The sequence below is a fragment of the Macrobrachium rosenbergii genome, chromosome 29, assembly GCF_040412425.1.
Source record: "Macrobrachium rosenbergii isolate ZJJX-2024 chromosome 29, ASM4041242v1, whole genome shotgun sequence".
Taxonomy (NCBI): Eukaryota; Metazoa; Arthropoda; class Malacostraca; order Decapoda; family Palaemonidae; genus Macrobrachium; species Macrobrachium rosenbergii.
In genome coordinates, this window is record NC_089769.1 from 13,157,646 (window position 1) to 13,182,083 (window position 24,438).

At 39.3% G+C, this 24,438-nt stretch overlaps 4 protein-coding genes across 25 annotated transcripts in view; 1 reads left to right on the forward strand and 3 right to left on the reverse strand.

Annotated features, from left to right (window-relative positions):
- LOC136854603 (uncharacterized) overlaps nucleotides 1-24,438 on the forward strand; it is a 671,913-nt gene that overhangs the window by 147,108 nt on the left and 500,367 nt on the right. The gene's annotated exons all lie outside the window — the stretch shown is intronic.
- On the reverse strand, nucleotides 9,690-10,457 carry LOC136854355 (uncharacterized). The gene has a single exon (XM_067130654.1). The coding sequence runs from the start codon at nucleotides 10,455-10,457 to the stop codon at nucleotides 9,690-9,692; it is 768 nt and encodes a 255-aa protein (XP_066986755.1).
- On the reverse strand, nucleotides 13,174-14,097 carry LOC136854356 (daxx-like protein). Its single transcript, XM_067130655.1, has one exon. It carries the CDS (start codon nucleotides 14,095-14,097, stop codon nucleotides 13,174-13,176), a length of 924 nt encoding a protein of 307 aa, XP_066986756.1.
- On the reverse strand, nucleotides 14,099-14,599 carry LOC136854358 (salivary glue protein Sgs-3-like). The gene has a single exon (XM_067130656.1). It carries the CDS (start codon nucleotides 14,597-14,599, stop codon nucleotides 14,099-14,101), a length of 501 nt encoding a protein of 166 aa, XP_066986757.1.

Below are 24,438 nucleotides of genomic sequence, written 5' to 3' on the forward strand. Positions count from 1 at the left end.
TTGATAATCCTAGCAATTTTTACATTACTAAAGGGATTTCATCCCCACAGAGATACTGTAATTTGTTTGGTGGTCTGGCGTTTGTTAGACGACCGCCATGGAAAAGAAGGGACTCTTTCACTTCATTGAAACAAAAGGTATATTAAAGTCTTTACGAATGATGAATAGTTAATTGAAAGTATCACAGACGATGGAAAATATTATCTAACATTACATAACGAGATACTTAGCTTTTTTAAAACATGTTTTTTGTATTGACAAAATCATTAAACTTCACCTTTACCTCTGTGTTGAAAATAATTTTCAGATTCCACGGAAAATTCGTCTGGAGCAATAGTGAACTTCGCCACCTGGATTTTTACCGGAAGTGGCGTTAAGTGAAATTGATCTCAGGTCCCCGCGAGGTATAGGTGGAATAAAAAAACTGAAGGTTGCATGACAATGCAGTGAGAGACATGACAGTTATTTTTATAATGAACTTACTTTGAGGCTGTGGCATTACCAGCTAGCTCCACAGTAATTCATGGAGTGGACATTAATTTGGCATTAGATTGGTATTGAGCGTGTCATTGTAATGAAATGTGAGTAGCAAATCAGCAAGGGGCAGTAAAAATGAAGATAAAGGAACTAAGAAAAATTCACACATTGAATACACGTGGAAAAGTGACTCATGTGGAGAGAAAGTTTTATGATAATTATCGTTATTGTTTTTGAAGCAAAACCTGTAAGGAACACGCGAGATGACGTCAGCAATTACATCATTGCAGGCAAATGACATCGGAAAGGTCGTTTCATTGTTATAATAAGATAACGCTGTCTCTGATAAAAATGCCTTCAAAGGTTATTTCAAATCCTTAATGATGTCATCACTGGAAGAGGTCAGGTTTAAACATCAAGGCATTTTCCTTGGGAAGAATCGTTGCTTTATGGGACGGAGATTAGAGATAGAAAAAACAGAGAAAATAGTCAGGAAAGCTGAGTATTACCTGCAGTATGTACTGAGCAGTAATTTGTTAATAGTTTATTAAATACGAGCTTGATTGCGCACGCTACACTGCGCTGGAACCCGGCGTTGCCTGTCATGTCTCCCGTACCCTCTTGATCCCTACGTGGGGCGGACAAACGGGTTTGCAGGAGAAGGGTGGATGTGTCATGCCTCTCCTACCCTCCCGATCCAGTACCTCCCCCGCCCCCACCCTGAGCGGACAAACAGGTTTGCAGGAGGAGGGTGGATGTGTCACGTCTCCCCTACCCTCCCGATCCCCTAACTACCCAGCCCCCACCAGGGGTGGACAAACAAGAGCCACTCGGATTTTATTATTAAACATTATAACTAACTTAATAACTTATAATTTATATGATAAGTTACTCTCCTCTTCTCAACTTCTCTAGGAAACGGGTTGGTCTCGGTTACTAGGTGTTATAAGCAGGAGAACAGGTCTGTTTATCGTCTTTGGATTTACCTCCATTTTCCAGTTCTGATAATGGATATGAATCCGGCACAGACGGGCGATTTATTCTGTTAAATCTGTTGAGCCCCCACAATTTTCCTCAATTATTTAGGATTGGACCCCTTGTTAGTGTCTAACAGGACCCTCTTCCCTACCCCTTTTGTCAAAATTTAATGACAAGTTGACCCACGTTCTGCGGTTCCATGTCCTTTACAGTTTTATCATAATATTTCCGTAAATAGATTCCCAGCAGTTTCCCAACTTAAAAACATAAGTTTTGTTGACTAAAAATTTGAGGAATTATGGAACGTTTTTATAAAGGTCAAACATTATCAGGGTTCGACCTAGGTTGGAGTCGCGACGTGGATTATTTCTTAATTTTAATCATTCCGAACCTTTGTCTTTTTTTGTCTTAATGAAAGTCCTTGAGTCGCCATAGCGTGATCTATACCCCACGCATTAACAAAATCTTTGAACTGAAATTATCTGAATTGGGGTCCACCATCGAAAACTAGACGGGAGCGTGACTGGTTTTGTGTAGCGGTGAAAGGCTTAAGAGGGAAAACAATAAATGCGGCTGCAAAGGAAACGAGATGAATTCCTTGTGTAATGCTGAACAATGTATATATGTGTGTGTGTATATATATGTGTGCATATATATGTATATATATACACATACATACATATTCATAAATATTAAGCTCCAAATTCTGTTTAATATCCAGTTCACTGTATCTATATACATACAAATAATATACAAATAAGGAAATTTTGTTTAATTTCTATTCACTATATATATATATATATATATATATATATATATATATATATATATATATATATATATATATATATATATATATATATATATATATATATATATATATATATATATATATATTTTATGTGTGCGTGTGTCCTTTATATTTTAGAAGGATTAGTTTCCTGTAAAAGGAATACTGGGAAGTTTGCTGTACAATGTTTCTCATTAGTCCTCTAGGTTTATTCCTTCCTCTCCTGCGAACGGTTATGTACTTGAAACTAGCAAGAACAGAGCTTACGGTTAGGTAGCCTTGGGACTACTGTATACATTAAAAATGCTAAGGTTTTTTTGTAAAGATAATGCCAGTTAACTGTGTTCATTCACGGCTTTACTGAATCTCAGTATGTACAAAGATTTTATTGTAGATTTAAATGTTTTTTTTTTATTCTAGAAATTATATACCTTTAGCATATTCTCTCTCTCTCTCTCTCTCTCTCTCTCTCTCTCTCTCTCTCTCTGTCCGTAGTGTTGCCAACCAAATGGCCTCTCACGGTTTGTTTGAGAGATAATGCGTCTACCATCATAGCCGTCGTCATGACTATCCTTCATCCCCCCTCCCCCTTCCTCCCTCCCCTCCCCCCTCCCCTTCCTCCCCCTCCCCTCCCCTCCTTATTGCTTCCCCTCGTCATTCTCTCCCCATGTGGCCTTTGGCCTAAAATACCGGCGATTATTGTTTTATAATATTGCGGTTAGATGGAATGTGCTTTTTTTGGTTATTACAGTGTTACTAGCCACGAAGTACTTTAGAATCATTTGCAATATTGTGATATACTAGGCAGGGGATTCTTCACATTTTTGCACGATTTCCGTCCTGTCCTGCGTTTAATCTGACGTAATGTTCCCATCCAAATCTATTTTCAAAGTTAGTTCGCTTCAGGCTATGATGATGATGTTGAGTTTTCCCCCCGGGACTTCGAGGTTTATTTGTATTTGGTTCTTAGGCATTTCATTAGAGTGATGTTTTGCTAGTTTGGCACCAGTGGCGTTTTCAAAACATCTCGTAGTGCTAATTCTCCTCACAACATAGTTTGGCACGCCGTGCACTGTGTAGGCATTACTTAAGGTTCTTTGCAGCGTCCCTTCGGCCCCTAGCTGCCTGCAACCCCTCTCATTCGTTTTACTGTACTTCCATTCACGTTGTCTTTATTCCATCTTGCTATCCACCCATTCCTAACAATTGTTTCATAGAGCAACTGCCAGGTTTTCCTCCTGTTGAACCTTTCAAGCCTTTCTACTCCCAATTTCCGTTTCAGCGCTGAATGACCTCATAGTTCCCAGTGCTTGGCCTTTGGCCTAAATTCATTCCATTCCAGAAGGCGTTTCTCTGTATTTTGGTGTATAAATTATCGAGGAGCCACTGAGGTTAGTATCCTGATTCAGTGGCGCAGCAGTGGCGCCATGTTATAATGAAATCCCTTTATGCCTTAAGGGTGACACGTTTCCTTAGAAAATGGTCGTTTTGTAGATCGTTTCTCAAGTTTCTTAGTTTTCTGTTAAAGAAAACTATTGTGCCGGCTTTGTCTGTCCGTCCGCACTTTTTCTGTCCGCCGTCAGATCTTAAAAACTACTGAGGCTAGAGGGCTGCCAATTGGTATGTTGATCATCCACCCTCCATTCATCAAACATAACAAATTGCAACCCTCTAGTTTTTATTGTATTTAAAGTTAAGATTAGCTATGGGTCGTGCGTCTGGCAGCGCTTTCCGGAGTTTTGCGGCGCACCTTTATTCTACCGCATCTGGGGAGCAACTGAAGCGCTACCGGTCGTAGCTGATAGTTTTATACAGGATTATACGTTGTACAGAAAACTCGATTGCGCAGAAGAAACTTCGGCGCATTTTTTAGTTATTTTTTGTCTTGATTACGAAGCTTTGACCCGAATTTCAAATTAATGGTGGCTTATCTTTGTGTACATACTGAAGACATCAGTTGATTTGATTACTCTTTGTTAAGGATATAATGAGAATACCGTCTCGTTTAGTGAGAGTTGATATAGCTTTGGTGAGTGTTAAATCGATGCAACGCTCTCATATTCATGCTTAGTACTTTGTACTGAGCACCTTTTATTTTTTTTAAATATTTTCAAGTATTTAAGCAAAGTCCATGATTAGTTCGCATTCTTGATAGTTTATGTTTCTGTATAAGTGTCCGTGCACCTTTTTATCTTTGTATTTCTACTAATCACACATGACCTGGTAATTTGTGTGCATCTTAACCCTTTAGCATTTCATGTAGACTGAAGGGTATCATTCCTGATCATGCCTTTGTGTGTAAAGTGCCAACCTACAGAGAGGACAGAATTTTACCGTTGGTTTCGGAAGTTTATTTATTTGTACACAGAAAGCGAACCCGAGTGAGGCCTGCAACCCGTCCCTGGTAAGGAATTCGTGTCAGTAGGAGGAGATCGCCTTCTGGAGTTTCCGTGTTAAAAGGAAAACGTCTGTGGATTTGTCCTTTGTTCAAAAGTGCCGTAGTCATGCAGGTGTAAATATACAGATTGTCTGTTTATTCATGGATCTCTCTCTCTCTCTCTCTCTCTCTCTCTCTCTCATATATATATATATATATATATATATATATATATATATATATATATATATATATATATATATATTAATTTCGAAAGAAAAAAAGACCTTTTTGGGTGTTATATATGCCCCGACAGTTAAACCTTTTACGTATGCCGAAATTAAGCTCTAGATGAATAATAGAGTAGTATTGGAAGCTGCGAAAAAAAACCATTTTACTATTAGCAAAAAAAAAAAAAAATGCAAATAAGACAGAACTGCAGAGAAAGAGAGAGAAATAGACTATGTGATCGCATGTCTATTGAACGTTGATTGGAAGTAATGCACAGAATGTGACCTTTTGTCATTTCAGTAGCTAATTATGAGTTGCATTATTCCGAAATGAATGTATCTGGTTTCCCGTTTCATTCTCCCTGACAGGGGAAAATGGCTATTTACTGCTGGGCTTGCATCACAATACCTTGAATTTCTCAGCCCAGGTTGTTCTCGAAAACCTTGATGCGTGTAGCTGTGTATTATTATTGTTATTACTGATATGCTCACTTTAATACGGAACAAGTCAAGAAGTCCAATAACTTTGTAAAAAAGAAAAAAAAAACAATGTAATGTCCATGTGTAAGAGACTGGAAAAATCTGAGCCAAGTAACAAGTAAAGGTGAGTATATTAAAACATAACAAATAACAGCATTAAAGATTAATTGAATGAAATGTTTACTCTTCTTTAGAAATAAAAAAAAAAGTAAGTCAAATGTTTGCCATCTGTAAAATACACTGATTGAGAAGTGAGACAAAAGAAAGGCGAGGCAGCATATGATTCTGCTTTACAGAGTCAGTATATCAGTATCATTGTCATATTCATAACATTGTGACAACCTGGTCCCTCACCAGGAAATGGACAGTCAGTATCGGTATCAGCATCAGTGTCACTGTCATATTCAGTAAAAGGAGAGAATCAGTATCATTCTCAGCATCAGTGTCACTGTCATATTCAGTAAAAGGACAGAGTCAGTATCAGCATCAGTATCACTGTCATATTCAGTAAAAGGACAGAGTCAGTACCAGTATCACTCTCATATTGATAACACAGTGACAACCTGGTCCCTCACCAGTAAATGGCTGTTGATTCTGCCAACTGGCTAACAAGCGCAAACTAACTTTGGCGCGAATGCCAGAAGTTTCCACCTGAAATGAAATTTACAAGCAAGATAGTCAAGCAGATATGTCCCTCGATGTTCTAAGTAATATTTGGTGGGAGAAAAGGAAGCCGTCGCTCGGAGCAATCTTGTCTTAAAGATGAGGATCCTGGGGTGCTGCTGACACCCAGGCCAGAGGACAGTGTTCCTGTGTTGTTAGAACGAAACATCTGAAGCATGTGACGTGAATGCCGTCATCTGCGTAGATAACAGGCATTGCCGACATGACATCTCTCTCGGGCTGCAGGAGGTCGTAGGTTTTCTATAATTCATGCAGTTTCGCTTTCATCTGGAATTCTGGACTGTGTTACATTTCCTTAACTAGTTAAGACAACAGCCAGTGCTCGTATAAATCGTGCAGTCTAGTTTTCTGCACAGCGTATAATGCTGTATGAAACTCTCATCTACGGTCCATGAAACACTCTGCCGTGGTCCATGAAACTTTCAGCCACGGCTCGGTGGTGGCCTGTGTTGTTGGTACATATAGCGGTGCCAGACGCACAATCATAGCTAACCTTAACCTTAAATAAAATCAAAACTGCTGAGGCTAGAGGGCTGCAATTTGGTATGTTTGATGATTGGTGGGTGGATGATCAACATACCAATTTGCAGCTCTCTAGCCTCAGTATTCATAAGATCCGAGGGCGGACAGAAAAATTGCGGACGGACAGACCAATAGCCATCTCAGTAGTTGTCTTTTACAGAACACGAATTTGGACTAACAGTAATTTAACTTTGTCGTGATCTAATTTGGACTTTCATTTAATTAAGAACAATCCTCAGGACAGTCATTAAGAGAATCGGAAAATGTCAGTGATGCAATTAACCTACCATATAGTGTATAGGAAATTAACTACGTCACCCATTCCTTTTTTTGTAATATTAAAATGTGGATACTACTGTTAGCATTTAAAAAATCAAAATGTCTTTTTTAAATGGTTTTGGGTTGAATTTCTATTTATATATTCCTCGTTGAAATTTCATGCAAATCCGTCATTTGTTTTCCTACAAGCAGAAGGGGATTCCTAGATTTCCATGGCTGGTTGGAATTATGAATCAACAAGTGCCAACCTTTCGAAATATTCTTTATTTATTCACCCCTTAGAAAACATATATATGAAAAAGTAGTTTGAAACTGCAATAACGTATTGAAAACCATGTTGCAAAGGCAAGAAGTCATCCTTATTAGGGCGACTGCGGTTGTATTCGGATACGCTGGAGGGCAAGAAAGATATTTTACATCATTTTGTCTAATGCTTAGTTGGACGACCTTGGCTACGAAGTAACGAACGATCTGATGAAGAGACGTTAAGGAAAAAAAAAAATACTAAACAAAATTGCCTTTATGCTCGTAATTGCCTGACCTTGATTGCGGACGCATGAACAGACGAACGGACGGACGTTGGGGAAAAAAATCACCGCAAGCAAAACGACCCTTGACCTTTGTGGAATAGGGGGTAAGGAGGGAGGGGGACAAAGGAAACTCACTCTCTCAGTCATCTCCCCTCCCACACCTCGCTTATTGATTTTTGCTATCTCTGTCCGAGTCCCGACAGCTCTTGCAGTCTAAACATTTCTTCGAATAATGACTGGAGAGCCTCCTCACCTGGCCAATAAAGTAGGCGAAAGCTGCTGACCAGGTTTGTGAGTGTTAGAGTGTCCTTTTGTTGGTGAGAGATCTCGTGTGCTTGTTATTTTGATATTAGTTTGGTGAATATGAAAGTTATTGGAGAAACAAATCCACAGTTATGTGTGTGGGTACATATGTTTAAAAATGTACCCGTACATAACTGTGGATTTTGTTTCCCCATTTCAAGACTCAAGATACTATGAGTGTTGCTTATAAGTTCATTGCAATGGGTGTTTGTTCTGTAACGTATTTATCTGCGTTTTACCATTTTTTCCTTTCACTGTTCTCTCATTTTCGCGTAAGCTTATCCTGTTTCTTAGGGGCTTAGCAATGACTGTATACTCGTTCCTTATGAATGTGTGGCATTGGTAAATACCAATAGTAATAATAACTTAGAAGGTCGTTTTTAAAGTGTGTAAGTATCATTATACCTTACATGATTACTTACCACATTCTAACAGTTGAAATATTAGTCCTATGGTATAGTGTAAGAATTAGGAGCATAACGCTTTAGTTTAGGCAGGGCCTCCATTCACATTAATCAATTTTTGTGTGGTTGTAAGTATATATAATCTTCATACCAATATATATATATACTGTGTATATATATATCATATATATATATATATATATATATATATATATATATATATATATATATATATATATATATATATATATATATATATATATATATATATAAATCTCAGTGTAGCACGTGCTTGAGAGTATAATAAAATCCACGTAAAAGGTGAGTGAAAACAAGGACTTTGAAAAAGTACTTTCGTAGTTTATTCTGTATTTTCAAGTTCACACTCTTGAACTTGAAAATGTAGAATAAACTACAAAAGTATTTGTTCAAAGTCCCTGTTTTCACTCACCTTTTTACGTGAATTTTATGATATATATATATATGTGTGTATATATATATAATGTGTATATATAGACATATCGATTAATTATAAGTTTTATATGAAAATTACTCTCTTGGTTACATGAGCGAAGTCCTTTTTAATTATTTTCCTAACCCTTAGCCGATAAGAAGAGGTAAGGAAAATAACCAGTATCAGTTCCTTCTTTTGAAAAAAATCGTGGTTATGATACGGAGTTGATATATCTTTCTTTGAACGAATTTTCCCTTTACTGAATATGATTCCAATCTTGTAATGAGCGGATACGATTTTAGGAAACGAGGTTTTTCTTCTGATGACAGAATTTTCCCCAGCAACTACAGATGTTCTTCCAGAGGCCACATTTCTTATGTGGAGTGGATTTTTTATTTTTTTTATTTTATTTTTTTTTTTTGCCAGGTAATTGGACTTCTTTAAGCTCTCTGATTGAATTTTGTGGTAGGATTGGTTTTCACTTTTAAGCAAATGTGTTTCGTCTTGCAGTGATGAATTTCCAACTTGAGTGCTTCTAATAAATTGATTTATTCCTCGAGTACCTGGAAGTGATCTTTAAGCGAATTAATTTCTTCTTTTTTGAGTGTTTTATTTATATTAACTGCATTTCTTCTTTATAGAAGTGATTTTTCCGTCTATATTCCATAGTCGTGAATAATACTTGTCCCTTGAGTAAACCGTGTTCCAAAAAATGAACATACATCTGTGTAAGTGAAATTTCGTCCTCCGGCAATCGTATAAAATATTAAGGATATCAGATATTTATTCCAGCAACTATATTTCTCATCTTCAGGAAAATTACATTTTACATTCAGTAGCATCATTTTTTTAATTGAACATATTTCCCCTTTTATCGATTGAAAATCGTTTTTCAAGTTGACTCGAATTCATCTGGCATTGATTGGATTTCTTGCTATCAGAATCTGTTCTCCAGATGAAAAATCTGTTCATGTGACTGAAATTTTTGTTTTGGTGATTTAATGAACTTTTTCAATAACTAGATTACAATAATGCAATTATAGTCCCAGGGACTGGATATTTTTTTTGTGGAAAAATCGATCGAGTTTTTTTTAAATTTCAGAACCTGAATTTCAGATTCCAACATCAAATTTCCCATTCCAATAACTGAATTTCTAATTCCTGTAACTGATTCACTTGACTTAAAGTTGACGTATCTGCGGCGCAGTGTACTGGCCTTTTCGTGACGTCTGTGAAGACATGACGTCCATGCTAGTTGCCTGTGGAATGCGTGCCTGTGAAGACATGAAGCCCATGCTAGTGGTCTGTGGAGTGCGTGCCCGTGAAGACATGACGCCCATGCTAGTTGTCTGTGGAATGCGTGCCTGTGAAGACATGACGCTAGTTGCCTGTGGAGTGCGTGCCTGTGAAGACATGACGTCCATGCTAGTTGTCTGTGGATTGCATGCCTGTGAAGACATGGCGTCCATGCTAGTTGTCTGTGGAATGCATGCCTGTGAAGACATGACGCCCATGCTAGTTGTTTGTGGAGTGCATGCCTGCGAAGACATGACGCCCATGCTAGTTGTCCGTGGAATGCATGCCTGTGAAGACATGACGCCCATGCTAGTTGTCTGTGGAATGCATGCCTGTGAAGACATGACGCCCATGCTAGTTGTCTGTGGATTGCATGCCTGTGAAGACATGGCGTCCATGCTAGTTGTCTGTGGATTGCATGCCTGTGAAGACATGGCGTCCATGCTAGTTGTCTGTGGAATGCATGCCTGTGAAGACATGACGCCCATGCTAGTTGTCCGTGGAATGCATGCCTGTGAAGACATGACGCCCATGCTAGTTGTCTGTGGAATGCGTGCCTGTGAAGACATGACGCTAGTTGCCTGTGGAGTGCGTGCCTGTGAAGACATGACGTCCATGCTAGTTGTCTGTGGATTGCATGCCTGTGAAGACATGATGCGTCCATGCTAGTTGTCTGTGGAATGCATGCCTGTGAAGACATGACGCCCATGCTAGTTGTTTGTGGAGTGCATGCCTGCGAAGACATGACGCCCATGCTAGTTGTCCGTGGAATGCGTGCCTGTGAAGACATGACGCTAGTTGCCTGTGAAGTGCGTGCCTGTGAAGACATGACGTCCATGCTAGTTGTCTGTGGATTGCATGCCTGTGAAGACATGACGTCCATGCTAGTTGTCTGTGGAATGCATGCCTGTGAAGACATGACGCCCATGCTAGTTGTCTGTGGAGTGCGTGCCTGCGAAGACATGACGCCCATGCTAGTTGTCCGTGGAATGCATGCCTGTGAAGACATGACGCCCATGCTAGTTGTCTGTGGAAGTGCGTGCCTGTGAAGACATGATGCTAGTTGAGTGCGTGCCTGTGAAGACATGCGTCCATGCTAGTTGTCCGTGGATTGCATGCCTGTGAAGACATGGCATCCATGCTAGTTGTCTGTGGAATGCGTGCCTGTGAAGACATGGCATCCATGCTAGTTGTCTGTGGAATGCGTGCCTGTGAAGACATGGCATCCATGCTAGTTGTCTGTGGAATGCGTGCCTGTGAAGACATGACGCTAGTTGCCTGTGGAGTGCGTGCCTGTGAAGACATGACGTCCATGCTAGTTGTCTGTGGATTGCATGCCTGTGAAGACATGGCATCCATGCTAGTTGTCTGTGGAATGCGTGCCTGTGAAGACATGACATCCATGCTAGTTGTTTGGAATGGTGCCTGTGAAGACATGCGCTAGTTGCCTGTGGAGTGCGTGCCTGTGAAGACATGACGCCCATGCTAGTTGTCTGTGGAATGCCTGTGAAGACTGGCATCCATGCTAGTTGTCTGTGGAAGACATGTGAAGACGGCATCCATGCTAGTTGCCTGTGAATGCGTGCCTGTGAAGACATGGCGCTGGTTGCCTGTGGAGTGCGTGCCTGTGAGACATGACGTCCATGCTAGTTGTCTGTGGATTGCATGCCTGTGAAGACATGGCATCCATGCTAGTTGTCTGTGGAATGCGTGCCTGTGAAGACATGACGCCCATGCTTGCCTGTGAAGTGCGTGCCTGAAGACATGACGTCCATGCTAGTTGTCTGTGGAATGCATGCCTGTGAAGACATGGCGCCCATGCTAGTTGTCTGTGGAATTGCATGCCTGTGAAGACATGACGCTAGTTGCCTGTGGATGCTGCCTGTGAAGACATTGTTTGTCTGTGGATTGCATGCCTGTGAAGACATGACGCCCATGCTAGTTGTCCGTGGATTGCATGCCTGTGAAGACATGACGCCCATGCTGCCTGTGGAGTGCGTGCCTGTGAAGACATGCGTCCATGCTAGTTGTCTGTGGAATGCATGCCTGAAGACATGGCCCATGCTAGTTGTCCGTGGAATGCATGCCTGTGAAGACATGACGCCCATGCTAGTTGTCTGTGGAATGCGTGCCTGTGAAGACATGACGCTAGTTGCCTGTGGAGTGCGTGCCTGTGAAGACATGACGTCCATGCTAGTTGTCTGTGGATTGCATGCCTGTGAAGACATGGCATCCATGCTAGTTGTCTGTGGAATGCGTGCCTGTGAAGACATGACGCCCATGCTAGTTGCCTGTGAAGTGCGTGCCTGCGAAGACATGACGCCCATGCTAGTTGTCCTGTGGAGTGCGTGCCTGAATGCATGCCTGTGGAAGAAGACATGGCATCCATGCTAGTTGTCTGTGGAATGTGTGCCTGTGAAGACAACACCATGCTAGTTGCCTGTGAAGTGCGTGCCTGCGAAGACATGACGGCTAGTTGCGTGCATGCCTGTGAAGACATGACGCCCATGCTAGTTGTCTGTGGAATGCATGCCTGTGAAGACATGATGCCCATGCTAGGTGCCTGTGGAATGCCTGTGAAGACATGACGCTCATGCTGGTTGTCTGTGGAATGCAGGTCTGTGAAAACATGATGTTCATGCTAGTTGTCTGTGGATTGCGTGCCTGTGAAGACATGATGCCCATGCTAGGTGCCTGTGGAATGCGTGCCTGTGAAGACATGATACCCATGCTAGTTGTCTGTGGAGTGCATGCCTGCGAAGACATGATGCTCATGCTAGTTGTCTGTGGAATGCATGCCTGTGAGAACATGATGCTCTTGCTAGTTGCCTGTGGAATACTTGCCTGTGAAAACATGATGCTCATGCTAGTTGTCTGTGGAATGCATGCCAACTCGCAGCGCTAGTTGTCCGTGGAATGCATGCCTTGAAGTGGCGCCCATGCTAGTTAGCTGTGGACATAACGTCCATGCTAGTTGTCTGTGGAGTGCGTGCCTGCGAAGACATGACACCCATGCCAGTTGTCTGTGGAGTGCATGCCTGTGGAGACATGACACCCATGCTAGTGCCTGTGGAATGCCTGTGAAGACATGACGCTCATGCTGGTTGTCTGTGGAATGCAGGTCTGTGACACCCATGTTCATGCTAGTTGTCTGTGGAGTGCGTGCCTGTGAGACATGACACCCATGCTAGGTGCCTGTGGAGTGCGTGCCTGTGGAGACATGACACCCATGCTAGTTGTCTGTGGAGTGCATGCCTGCGAAGACATGACACCCATGCTAGTTGTCTGTGGAATGCATGCCTGTGAGAGACATGACACTTGCTAGTTGTCTGTGGAGTACTTGCGTGCCATGGAGGCATGACAACCATGCTAGTTGTCTGTGGAGTGTGCGTGCCTGCGAAGACATGACACCCATGCTAGTTGTCTGTGGAGTGCGTGCCTGCCTGGAGACATGACACCCATGCTAGTTATCTGTGGAGTGCGTGCCTGTGGAGACATGACACCCATGCTAGTTGTCTGTGGAGTGCGTGCCTGTGGAGACATGACACCCATGCTAGTTGTCTGTGGAGTGCGTGCCTGTGGAGACATGACACCCATGCTAGTTGTCTGTGGAGTGCGTGCCTGTGGAGGCATGACACCCATGCTAGTTGTCTGTGGAGTGTGTGCCTGCGAAGACATGACACCCATGCTAGTTGTCTGTGGAGTGCGTGCCTGTGGAGACATGACACCCATGCTAGTTGTCTGTGGAGTGCGTGCCTGTGGAGGCATGACACCCATGCTAGTTGTCTGTGGAGTGTGTGCCTGCGAAGACATGACACCCATGCTAGTTGTCTGTGGAGTGCGTGCCTGTGGAGACATGACACCCATGCTAGTTATCTGTGGAGTGCGTGCCTGTGGAGACATGACACCCATGCTAGTTGTCTGTGGAGTGCGTGCCTGCGAAGACATGACACCCATGCTAGTTGTCTGTGGAGTGCGTGTCTGTGGAGACATGACACCCATGCTAGTTGTCTGTGGAGTGCGTGCCTGTGGAGACATGACACCCATGCTAGTTGTCTGTGGAGTGCGTGTCTGCAAAGACATGACGCCCATGCTAATTGCCTGTGGAGTGCGTGCCTGTGAAGACATGACGTCCATGCAAGTTGTCTGTGGAACCTGTGAAGACATGACATCCATGCTAGTTGTCTGTGGTGTGCGTGTGCGAAGACGTGCCGTGGAGTGCGTGCCTGAGAAGACATGACGCCCTATGCTGGTTGTCCGTGGAGTGCATGCCTGCGAAGACATGACACCCATGCTAGTTGCCCGTGGAGAAGACATGTGCCTGCTGAGAGGACATGACGCCCATGCTGGTTGTACGTGGAGTGCATGCCTTTGAAGACATGACGCCCTTGCTAGTTGCCCGTGGAGTGTGTGCCTGAGAAGACATGACGCCCATGCTAGTTGTACGTGGAGTGCATGCTTGAGAAGACATGACGCCCTTGCTAGTTGCCCGTGGAGTACGTGCCTGAAAGGACATGACGCCCATGCTAGTTGTACGTGGAGTGCGTGCCTGCGAAGACATGACACCCATGCTAGTTGCCTGTGGAGTGCGTGCCTGAGAAGACATGACGCCCTTGCTAGTTGCCCGTGGAGTGCGTGCCTGAGAGGACATGACGCCCATGCTAGTTGTACGTGGAGTGCGTGCCTGTGAAGACATGACGCCAATGCTAGTTGCCTGTGGAGTGCGTTCCCGTGAAGACATGACGTTCATACTAGTTGTCTGCGGAATGCGTGCCTGTGAAGACATGATGCTCATGCTAGTTGTCTGTATAATGCACGCCAACTCGCAGCCAGTTGCGTTGATTCCTCAGTATTTTCATCGGATCTCTTGTTGCTTGAGAGAGACTGCTTTAATTCTTAAGGATTTTAAGGCTAACCTGGTCTAAAGTGAAAAGCTTATCAAAGAGACAATGACGTTTAATCGGAAGGGCTTGGCAGCTTTCTCATATGGAATTGTTTGTGCATGTGTGTGTGTGTGTGCGTAAGATGTAACTTTATAGGAGGCATTAATTCCTGAGGTGAGTTATGGAAGCAAATGGTTGATTTCAAGGGAAGATGCAATGCATTACTGCTCTAACGCCATTCTCCTTGTATTTTATAATTTACTAACATTTTTATCTGCTTATTGATTCATTTGTAAGTTGTTTTTAATAACTGATCTCTTCTTTCTGTATTTCTTAGTACCTTCTGTTACTCTGAAGTGAACACCATATCTTTGGAAGCTTGAATTTTAAGTCAGTGGCTCTTGTGGACTTGTCCCTTATGAATAGGGTTCATCATCTGTATAATGATACTGATAAGAGTATGAAATATTTAAGGGCGGGGATTATTGTTTTCAAACTGTTAGTTTTTGCACATCCATTACTTTTTATGTCTTACATTTGTTTATTTCGTATTTAATGTTTACCAAGGGAATATCAGCGACTAATATATTTTGTGGTGGAACATCCCGTTACTGCTTGTGCGTCGTAACGATGATATAGACAGTCAGAGAGAGAGAGAGAGAGAGAGAGAGAGAGAGAGAGAGAGAGAGAGAGAGAGAGAGAGAGAGAGAGAGAGAGAAGCCTAATAAAGATAAGGTTCTTGCTTATATATTCGTAAGTGTACAAAGTAGTTCAGAAGTGAAAGTTATTAGAATTATATACTTTGCTGTAACTTTATCACCGGCTCTCGCGTTGTGGGAAGGGAACTTGTTTAAATTTGAACAAGGTATATTTGTGCCCTGGACTTAGGCATACAAAAGGCGTTGGCGATTATCAGGTGTTGAAAATATTTTTTCGCTCAAAATGGGAGCTTTATTGTTAGGCATTTGTGTGTTTATCAGTACGTGTAGGTTGTAAAGCATTTATAAAACATTTAATAACATAACCTGCCTGATGTGTAGGAAGCTGCTTTTTTATTTGTCATAGGGTAAAGCCACCAAAAAACCTGTAAAATAAATACCTAAATATCCCCAGTGGATGTTTTCTAGTACTAACACTATTTTTAGTGGTAGGTAATAATAATAGAAATTTTGTTAATGTGTCATTCCTATGTAAAGTTTTACAGCCCCTCTTAGAACTAAATGAATTTATTGTTAAAGTTTTGCTCTCAGCCTAAAGGACGAAAGCAGAAATAGGGTGAGGTGAGTTTTCTTTCATATGGACTGTTCGCTTAACAAAAGCCCTTGCTGGCACCGAGACAACTTATTCTGACCACACTTATTGTGCTGGCTTAGCTCAAGTGGGACAGAGCAAGCAGTGGTCACCTGTTGGAGGGATAGGTCATAGCAAAAAAATAAAAAAGATATGGAAGAGAACGAGAGAAGGTGAAAAAATATGGAATAGAGCGAGATATGGTGAAAAAACATGGAAAAGAACGAGAGATGGTAAAAAAATATGGAAGAGAACGAGAGATGGTAAAAAATATGGAAGAGAACGAGAGATGGTAAAAAGATATGGAAGGGAACGAGAGATAGTAAAAAAACATGGAAGAGAACGAGAGATGGTAAAAAGATATGGAAGGGAACGAGAGATGGTAAAAAGATATGGAAGGGAAAGAGAGATGGTAAAAAAATAAGGAAGAGAACGAGGGATGGTAAAAATATGGGAGAGAACGAGAGATGGTAAAAAACTATCAAGAGAACGAGAGATGGTAAAAAGATATATGGAAGAGAACGAGAGGTGGTAAAAAAAATATGGAAGAGAACGAGAGATGGTAAAAAATATGGAAGAGAACGAGAGATGGTAAAAAAAATATATGGAAGAGAACGAGAAAAAAATATGATGGTAAAAAAATATGGAAGAGAACGAAAAAATATGGAAGATGGTAAAAAAAAATATGGAAGAGAACGAGAAATGGTAAAAAAATATGGAAGAGAACGAGAAATGGTAAAAAAAAAAATATGGAAGAGAACGAGAGATGGTAAAAAAATATGGAAGAGAACGAGAAATGGTAAAAAAAATATGGAAGAGAACGAGAAATGGTAAAAAAATATGGAAGAGAACGAGAACGAGAAAAAAAAATATGGAAGAGAACGAGAAATGGTAAAAAAATATGGATGGTAAAAAAAAATATGGAAGAGAACGAGAAAAAAAAAAATGGGAAGAGAACGAGAAATGGTAAAAAAATAAAAAAATATGGAAAAAATATGGAGAACGAGAAATGGTAAAAAAATATGGAAGAGAACGAGAAATGGTAAAAAAATATGGAAGAGAACGAGAGATGGTAAAAAAATATATGGAAGAGAACGAGAAATGGTAAAAAAATATGGAACGAGAAAAAAAAAATATGGAGAGATGGTAAAAAAATATGGAAGAGAACGAGAAATGGTAAAAAAATATGGAAGAGAACGAGAAATGGTAAAAAAATATGGAAGAGAACGAGAAATGGTAAAAAAATATGGAAGAGAACGAGAGATGGTAAAAAAATATGGAAGAGAACGAGAAATGGTAAAAAAAAAAATATGGAAGAAACGAGAAATGGTAAAAAATATAAGAGAACGAGAAATGGTAAAAAAATATGAAGAAACGAGAAAAAAAAAAAAAATGGTAAAAAAATATGGAAGAGAACGAGAAATGGTAAAAAAAAAATATGGACGAGAACGAGATATGGTAAAAAAATATGGAAGAGAACGAGAAATGGTAAAAAAAAAATATGGAAGAGAACGAGAAATGGTAAAAAAAAAATATGGAAGAGAACGAGAAATGGTAAAAAAAATATGGAAGAGAACGAGAAATGGTAAAAAAAAATATGGAAGAGAACGAGAAATGGTAAAAAAAATATGGAAGAGAACGAGAAATGGTAAAAAAAAATATGGAAGAGAACGAGAAATGGTAAAAAAAAAAATATGGAAGAGAACGAGAGATGGTAAAAAAATATGGTAAAAAAATATGGAAGAGAACGAGAAAAAATGGTAAAAAAATATGGAAGAGAACGAGAGATGGTAAAAAATATGGAAGAGAACGAGAGGAAGATAAAAAAAAAAATATGGAGTTTTGCAAATGAAAAAGAGAGAGATTGCCATAAAATAAGTTTTGCATGCTTATGTTTATATGCCATGCCACTTTGTTTTGGTTTTAAGTTCGTTTGTTACATTTGTTAAAGGTTGTTCACTTTATTATTTTTAAATATCAAAAAGGAAGTGCGCTGATGAATACCAGAGAGTTAATGAAATGTTCGGTTGATGGGATGCCTGAATTCCTGCACTTGCGTGATGGTCAACTTGACTTCCGGGAGTGATTAAGATTTTATCTTCATTGGTTCGTTTCTGATATTTTCAAGTAAAAAAGGCAAATAATTTGACGTTGAAAATTTGCCTTATTTCAACTTTTAGTTGTCTGTAAAAGAAAACTACTAAGATGGCTGTCTGTCCGTCCATATTCTTTCTGTCCGCCTAGAAATGTCTAAAACTACTGAGGCTAGAGGGCTGCAAATTGGTATGTTGATCATCCACCTTCCAATCATCAAACATACCAGATTGCAGCCCTCTAACCTCAGTAGTTTTTTATTTTATTTTAATAAGGTTAAAGTTAGCCATGATCGTGCGTCTGGCACCGCTGTAGATGCCAAACACAGGCCACCACCGAGCCGTCGCTAAAAGTTTCATGGGCAGCGGCTGAGAGTTTCATACAGCATTATAAGCTGTACAGAAAACTCGATTGAGCCGAAGAAACTTCGGCGCATTTTTTACTTGTTTATACTTGTATTTAACGTTCAAATTCCAAGTCACTTAATTCACTTGGCACTGTCTTGCGGTCACTAATTGAAATAGATGGTATTTAATCTTCCTGTAATAAAACGAGAGAAAACTAATCTCAGCAAATGAAGAATAGAGGAAACAGACCCATCAGCTTTGCAACAACTTTAGGTTAGTGTTTTTAAAACGTGAACATCCTCATTTTAACTGATGAAATAGAACTGAAGCACTTCCTCATTTGAGGGTAAAATGATAACTTCATCAATCCAAGTTAAGTGGTGAATAAAATCATTATCGATTTTCCAGTTTTACTCACAAAAATTCTTGTACACGAATGCTGATCGTAACTTTTTAAATGGGATATACGTTGATAGAGAATCAATTTCTTTTAATGCCAATTAAAAAAGAATACTCGTAAACATTCACTAGATATTTGTATAGACTAAGAGATGAGTAAAAGGAATCAACTGAGCACAACAGAAAAAAAGAGTAAAACTAGAATTGAAGATTCTCTATTGCCCATCAAGAGCATCGACGACCTCTTGGGTCATGGTAATTGCTAATGTCATTAATGACCTTGTGGATAAAGATGACTTCGGAACCTTGTTTCTTGGTAGTTCTTTTTTATGGGTTGGGAGGCGTTAAATTGATTACTGGTATGCAGCCATAACGGGATTTTTCTTAAGAGCATGTCATTTTAGATAACCGAACTAAAGTGTGCATTTGCAGACAGAGAGCGTTGAGTGAAGTAGATTACCATATATCTTATTTTGAATGGATGTCTTTCAAAGTTATTTATACTGGCACGATGGCCACCATCCTCAGCAGGGTGTCAAGAAAAGGGCATGGAGGTTAACAGTCTCATCTCGAAGCACTTACTGGGGACTGAAAGGCTCTTCCCCTCTGGCGCCTCTCGTCTAAGGAGGAAAGGGCTTTGGGAGTGTGTGTGTGTGTGTGTGTGTCTGTCTGTGTGTTAGTGTGTATATATATATATATATGTGTGTATATATATATATATATATATATATATGTTGTGTGTGTGGATACAGTATACACATATATTTAATTGTAATAGCAACTATGACCTCTTAACTTATCGAATTCTTCTCAATTTTTGCATACGCTTGTTACCACAAAGCATTAGATCCGAATCCAAGATATATGAAATAATTCTGATTTTCGGGAGCGGGAATCGAACCCACATCAGGAGTAATCAGAACGAGGTCAGATTGCCGACTTGACCACGTATCTGGTAAAAAGTTACCAGTTGATTGTATGTATATATATATATATATATATATATATATATATTTATGTATGTATATATTTTATATGTATATACATATACACATATTCATTAACCAAACAATCCTTTTGTTTTTCATTGGGGTGGGGGATAGGCATCAGAAAATAGGGCCCAGTTTTCAACAAGTATTTAGGAATGAGGTTGATATCTCTATTTACTTTTTCTTGATTCCAGTAACCCGTTCATAGCTGGGTCGACTGGTAGGTGGAAAGCTGATATTAAACCACGGACCTTGGAGTGCAATACTTGTTCTGCCACCATGTGTGTATATTACACACACGCACACACATATATTTATTTATATATTTATTTATTTATTTATTACTACCACAGAGGACCTCAGAGATACGGAAGGTTCAAAAGAGGAGACTTTTCTTTCCAAGCTTTGTGTTTTTTAGTAATAATATTTATATATATATATATATATATATATATATATATATATATATATATATATATATATATATATATATATATATATATATATACATACAGTATGTACATTGAATTCGTATAATTACTATATTATACACATTATATACAAAGCAAGACTCGTCTGGTTTGGAGATTTCTCTTATCAGCTGGGAATTTCAAACATGGCTCTGTTTAATGAGGTATTTGGATGTGGGATTTGGCTGTTTGCATTCGACGTCGCGGTGAGGAATGCCACATGCACTGTGACAAGAAATACAGATGGATGATAATGGCATACAATGTGTGTATGTATGTATGTATGAATATAATATATATATATATATATATATATATATATATATATATATATATATATAAATATATCCTGTTGTTATTGTATATATATATATATAATATATACAAGTTTATGTATTTATATATATATTTATTATCTATTTAATGAAGGACCTCATTTAAATGAGGTCCTGTTGTTAATTGTATTCATGCACAACAATTTGCCTGTTCAAGTTTTGTATTTATATATGTATATATATATATATATTATATGTATGTGTGTATATATATAAATATATATATATATTGTTTATATATATATATACATATATATATATATATATATATATATATATATATATATATATATATATATATATATATAATATAGAGAGAGAGAGAGAGAGAGAAAGGTCAGTCGTTAGTTGTTAAATATATCGATTGGAAAATTACTGGAAATTCTGCTTGGTACGAAAAACACGCACGCTGTGATGCCTTTGTTTGCCATGCTCTCGGTGAACGATTGTCCTCATGCAATCCTTCCCAAAATATCTGTTGATTTCTCGGTTCGGTCACTTTATTCCCCTCTGATGAAAAGCTTAGGAATCCTCTCTCTTTTCATTTTTATTGGTTTTCTATGGGCTGCCTTTTTTTTTTCAAAGCGTTGGGCTCTCTCTCTCTCTCTCTCTCTCTCTCTCTCTCTCTCTCTCTCTCTCTCTCTCTCTCTCTCTCTCTCTCTCTCTGTTTAGATCATTCTTGGTCCTCTGTGGTAGTAATAAATAAATTAGATATATATATGTGTGTGTGTGTGTTTGTGTGTGTGTGTGTTTATATTACACACACATGGCGGTAGAACAAGTATTGCACTGCAAGGTCCGTTATTTCATATCAGCTTTGCAACTACCAGTATCTTTTCCATTGGCCTTTACACAAATAGAGTTTGTTTACACCTGATATTATTATAAGTTTGTGGATGATAATTACCATATATTGGGGAAACGTCTCAGTTGTGGATAATGTTAGTTGTGTTTAGTAGAAATTTATGCAAAGCAAAAAGTCATATTTTCAATAATGGTAATGTTATAATTAAATTATGACAATCTTTCAGAGCATGAACAGGGAAGAGAAGTAAAAATTACAAAAAAGCTTTCACCCACCAGCAGAATAATAATATTAAATAAATAATAGTGAGTTTTGTCAAATGAAAAATTTCCCTTCAATATTGGGGTTTGATAATGGCATGCGGATGCCTATCCCGTTGGCTTCATGTCTGTAAAATAAATTAGGGTGATCCAAAATAGCAACGTTGTAATTATATTGACATAACTTCACCGCATATAATTCATGGTTTTATCGACGCTGGAACAACGGCACGAAGTTGATGATGTAGTTTGTCCTGGATGTTGTCGGTCGTAAGTTTTGGAGTTGGCTTATGTAACAGTGTTGTGGAGTGAGGGAGAGGCTTTGTTTGTATTTGTTTAAAAATATCCACTGTGGTTTTTACTTTTCCATTTTTATAGCCTATTGGTGTTAGTCTGACGGTTACGAGACATGAATATATTCTTTCTATTTGTCTGTCAGTCATCAGAGACAGAGGCAAAGGTGATGACGGCAGTCCTCTTTTGCTTGTGTGATGAGTCTTGACGATTTGTATTTGAATTAATTTGCTTTGTTTTAGTGGCTCTTTAATAACCTTTTCATATCTCTCCTTAGCCTTTCTCAGAAAATACTCTTTATTCCCAGAATTGAATGTACTATATATAAATAATAAAATTACGGTTTTCATAAGTTTAGTTTAGTATTGTCCGTAGAGCTGAAGTGATTTAAGTCATTTAAATATGTTTTCTTTTCTTAGACCACTTATCGAAGCCACATTTTAAAAGTTGCATGTTTGGAAGTAATATCTTGCCAGGCATAGCTCTTCAAAATCTAATTGACAATTAACCATTTTATTACATCCAGCTAACAAAAGTTTGGAAATAGGTGGTTGTGTTTTCTGGTAAGAGCTCTTAGGAACAGGCAGAGATATTTTGAGACGGCAATTGTTAAAGATCAAAGGGCAAGGTCCCAGATTTGTGATATCTTGGCCATATTGATAGATTACAATGGCAAATACCAAACAATCAGGTTTACCAGATTTGATCTTGAAAGCCAGTGGTTAAATCTCATTTTTCAATGATACCAGTGTTTTCTAGCCTGCTATATGTTTGTGGTTGCTTTTCACGTAAAACAACTTGATAATGCCCTATTAGTTAGGTCTGCCAAGTAGGCCTGTGACTTACTAAAATGCCCTCATAAGATGCGGAAAATTAGTCCAGTTCATTTATCTACGGATTATGCTCTCCCCTGTATGCTGTTTGTTTCAGCTCTGGAATTTTCACCCTACATCTGTTTTCCCTCTTTTTTTTTTTTTTTTTTTTCATGCCTGGACTAGGTCACGTCAAGTGCGTTGCCCGCCGTTGGCGTTCCGGGACTGAATTCAAGAAATAAGACAGAGAGAGAGAGAGAGAGAGAGAGAGAGAGAGAGAGAGAGAGAGAGAGAGAGAGAGAGTGTTTTAACTGTCAGTTTTGACTGGGTTACCTGTTTCATTGCTTCAGAACATGGAGATTTAAATCATGCTGACCTCGACTTTCATTTCACAAATGAAAGATGTACATGCCTGGCGCGTTGCCACATCTCAAGGTTTTCCTTTAGTTTTCTCAGCAGCGTAGAATGAAATTGGACGGGATTAGCATCCGTTATCGCGCCTTTTAACTAAATTAGGTAATATTGTAAGCTCTCTCTCTCTCTCTCTCTCTCTCTCTCTCTCTCTCTCTCTCTCTCTCTCCTTTCGCTTTTGTGTATGTACTACTGTGTATACATTGTGATTTATAAGATTTTGGGGTCTTCGGTTTGGTAATACATATGACAGAAGGTATATTTAAATTCAGCTCTACAGTTTATTGGCACATAAGGCTATATTCATACATGGATAAATTCATTTTTTCTTTCAAGTCCATCTTAATCTTGTGGGAAGCTTTTTAACATAGCCTACTGAAAAACCAGCTTGTATTGGAAAGTTACAGCCCTTTTGGGCTTAGGTTGCTTAGTTGTTTCTAACCTCGTGTGATATTTCTTCATTGCTCAGTTACGTGTTATTCCTTATGTTCCTATTTCTTATTCCTTATACTCGTATTTTCTTAATTTTTAGTGTTTTTCTTTTCCTTATTCCTTATACTAGCATCCTCTTAATTTTTATGGTTTTTCCTTACCTATTCCTTATACTCGCATTTTCGCAATTTTTACAGTGTTTTTCTTTTCCGTATTGTTCCTTATTCCTCATACTTGTATTTTCTTATGCCTAATACTCGTATTTTCTTAATTTTTGCTGTGTTTTCCCTTTCCGTTTTGTGAGGTAAGACTGTGACTCTCTTGGTGTCAAGTTCTACTCCCTCCCTGCTTCCCTCCCTCCCTTCCTCCCTCCCTCCCTTCCTTATTTATTTATTTATTTATTTATTTATTTATTTGTTTATTTATTTATTTACTTACTTAGAGGCGCAATTAGGCGAGGAAATGAAAAGTTACCAGTGGCGTCGGATTTCGAATCGGAAAGAGATGGCGCTTACTCGAGAAGTCACGAGGAGGTCCTTCAGATTAATTAAAGCTTATCCTCTGATTAAGGCGGATTAGATTAAACTTTCGCTCAAGAGAATCGAGATTGGTTTGCAGTTGATTGGCGAAGCCATGTGAGACGAGGTGGCTCTCTGGGTACATACATAGCTTGTTGGGTTTCGTTTCAGAGGAGCATCCGAGGCTTAATCAAAGAAGACAATGTGGTTTAATTAGTGAAGAAGTCTCTCCTCTTCTTCCGCCACTGAAGAAAGTGATGGGCGCTTTGAAGTTCTCGTTTCTTTCATCTCTTTA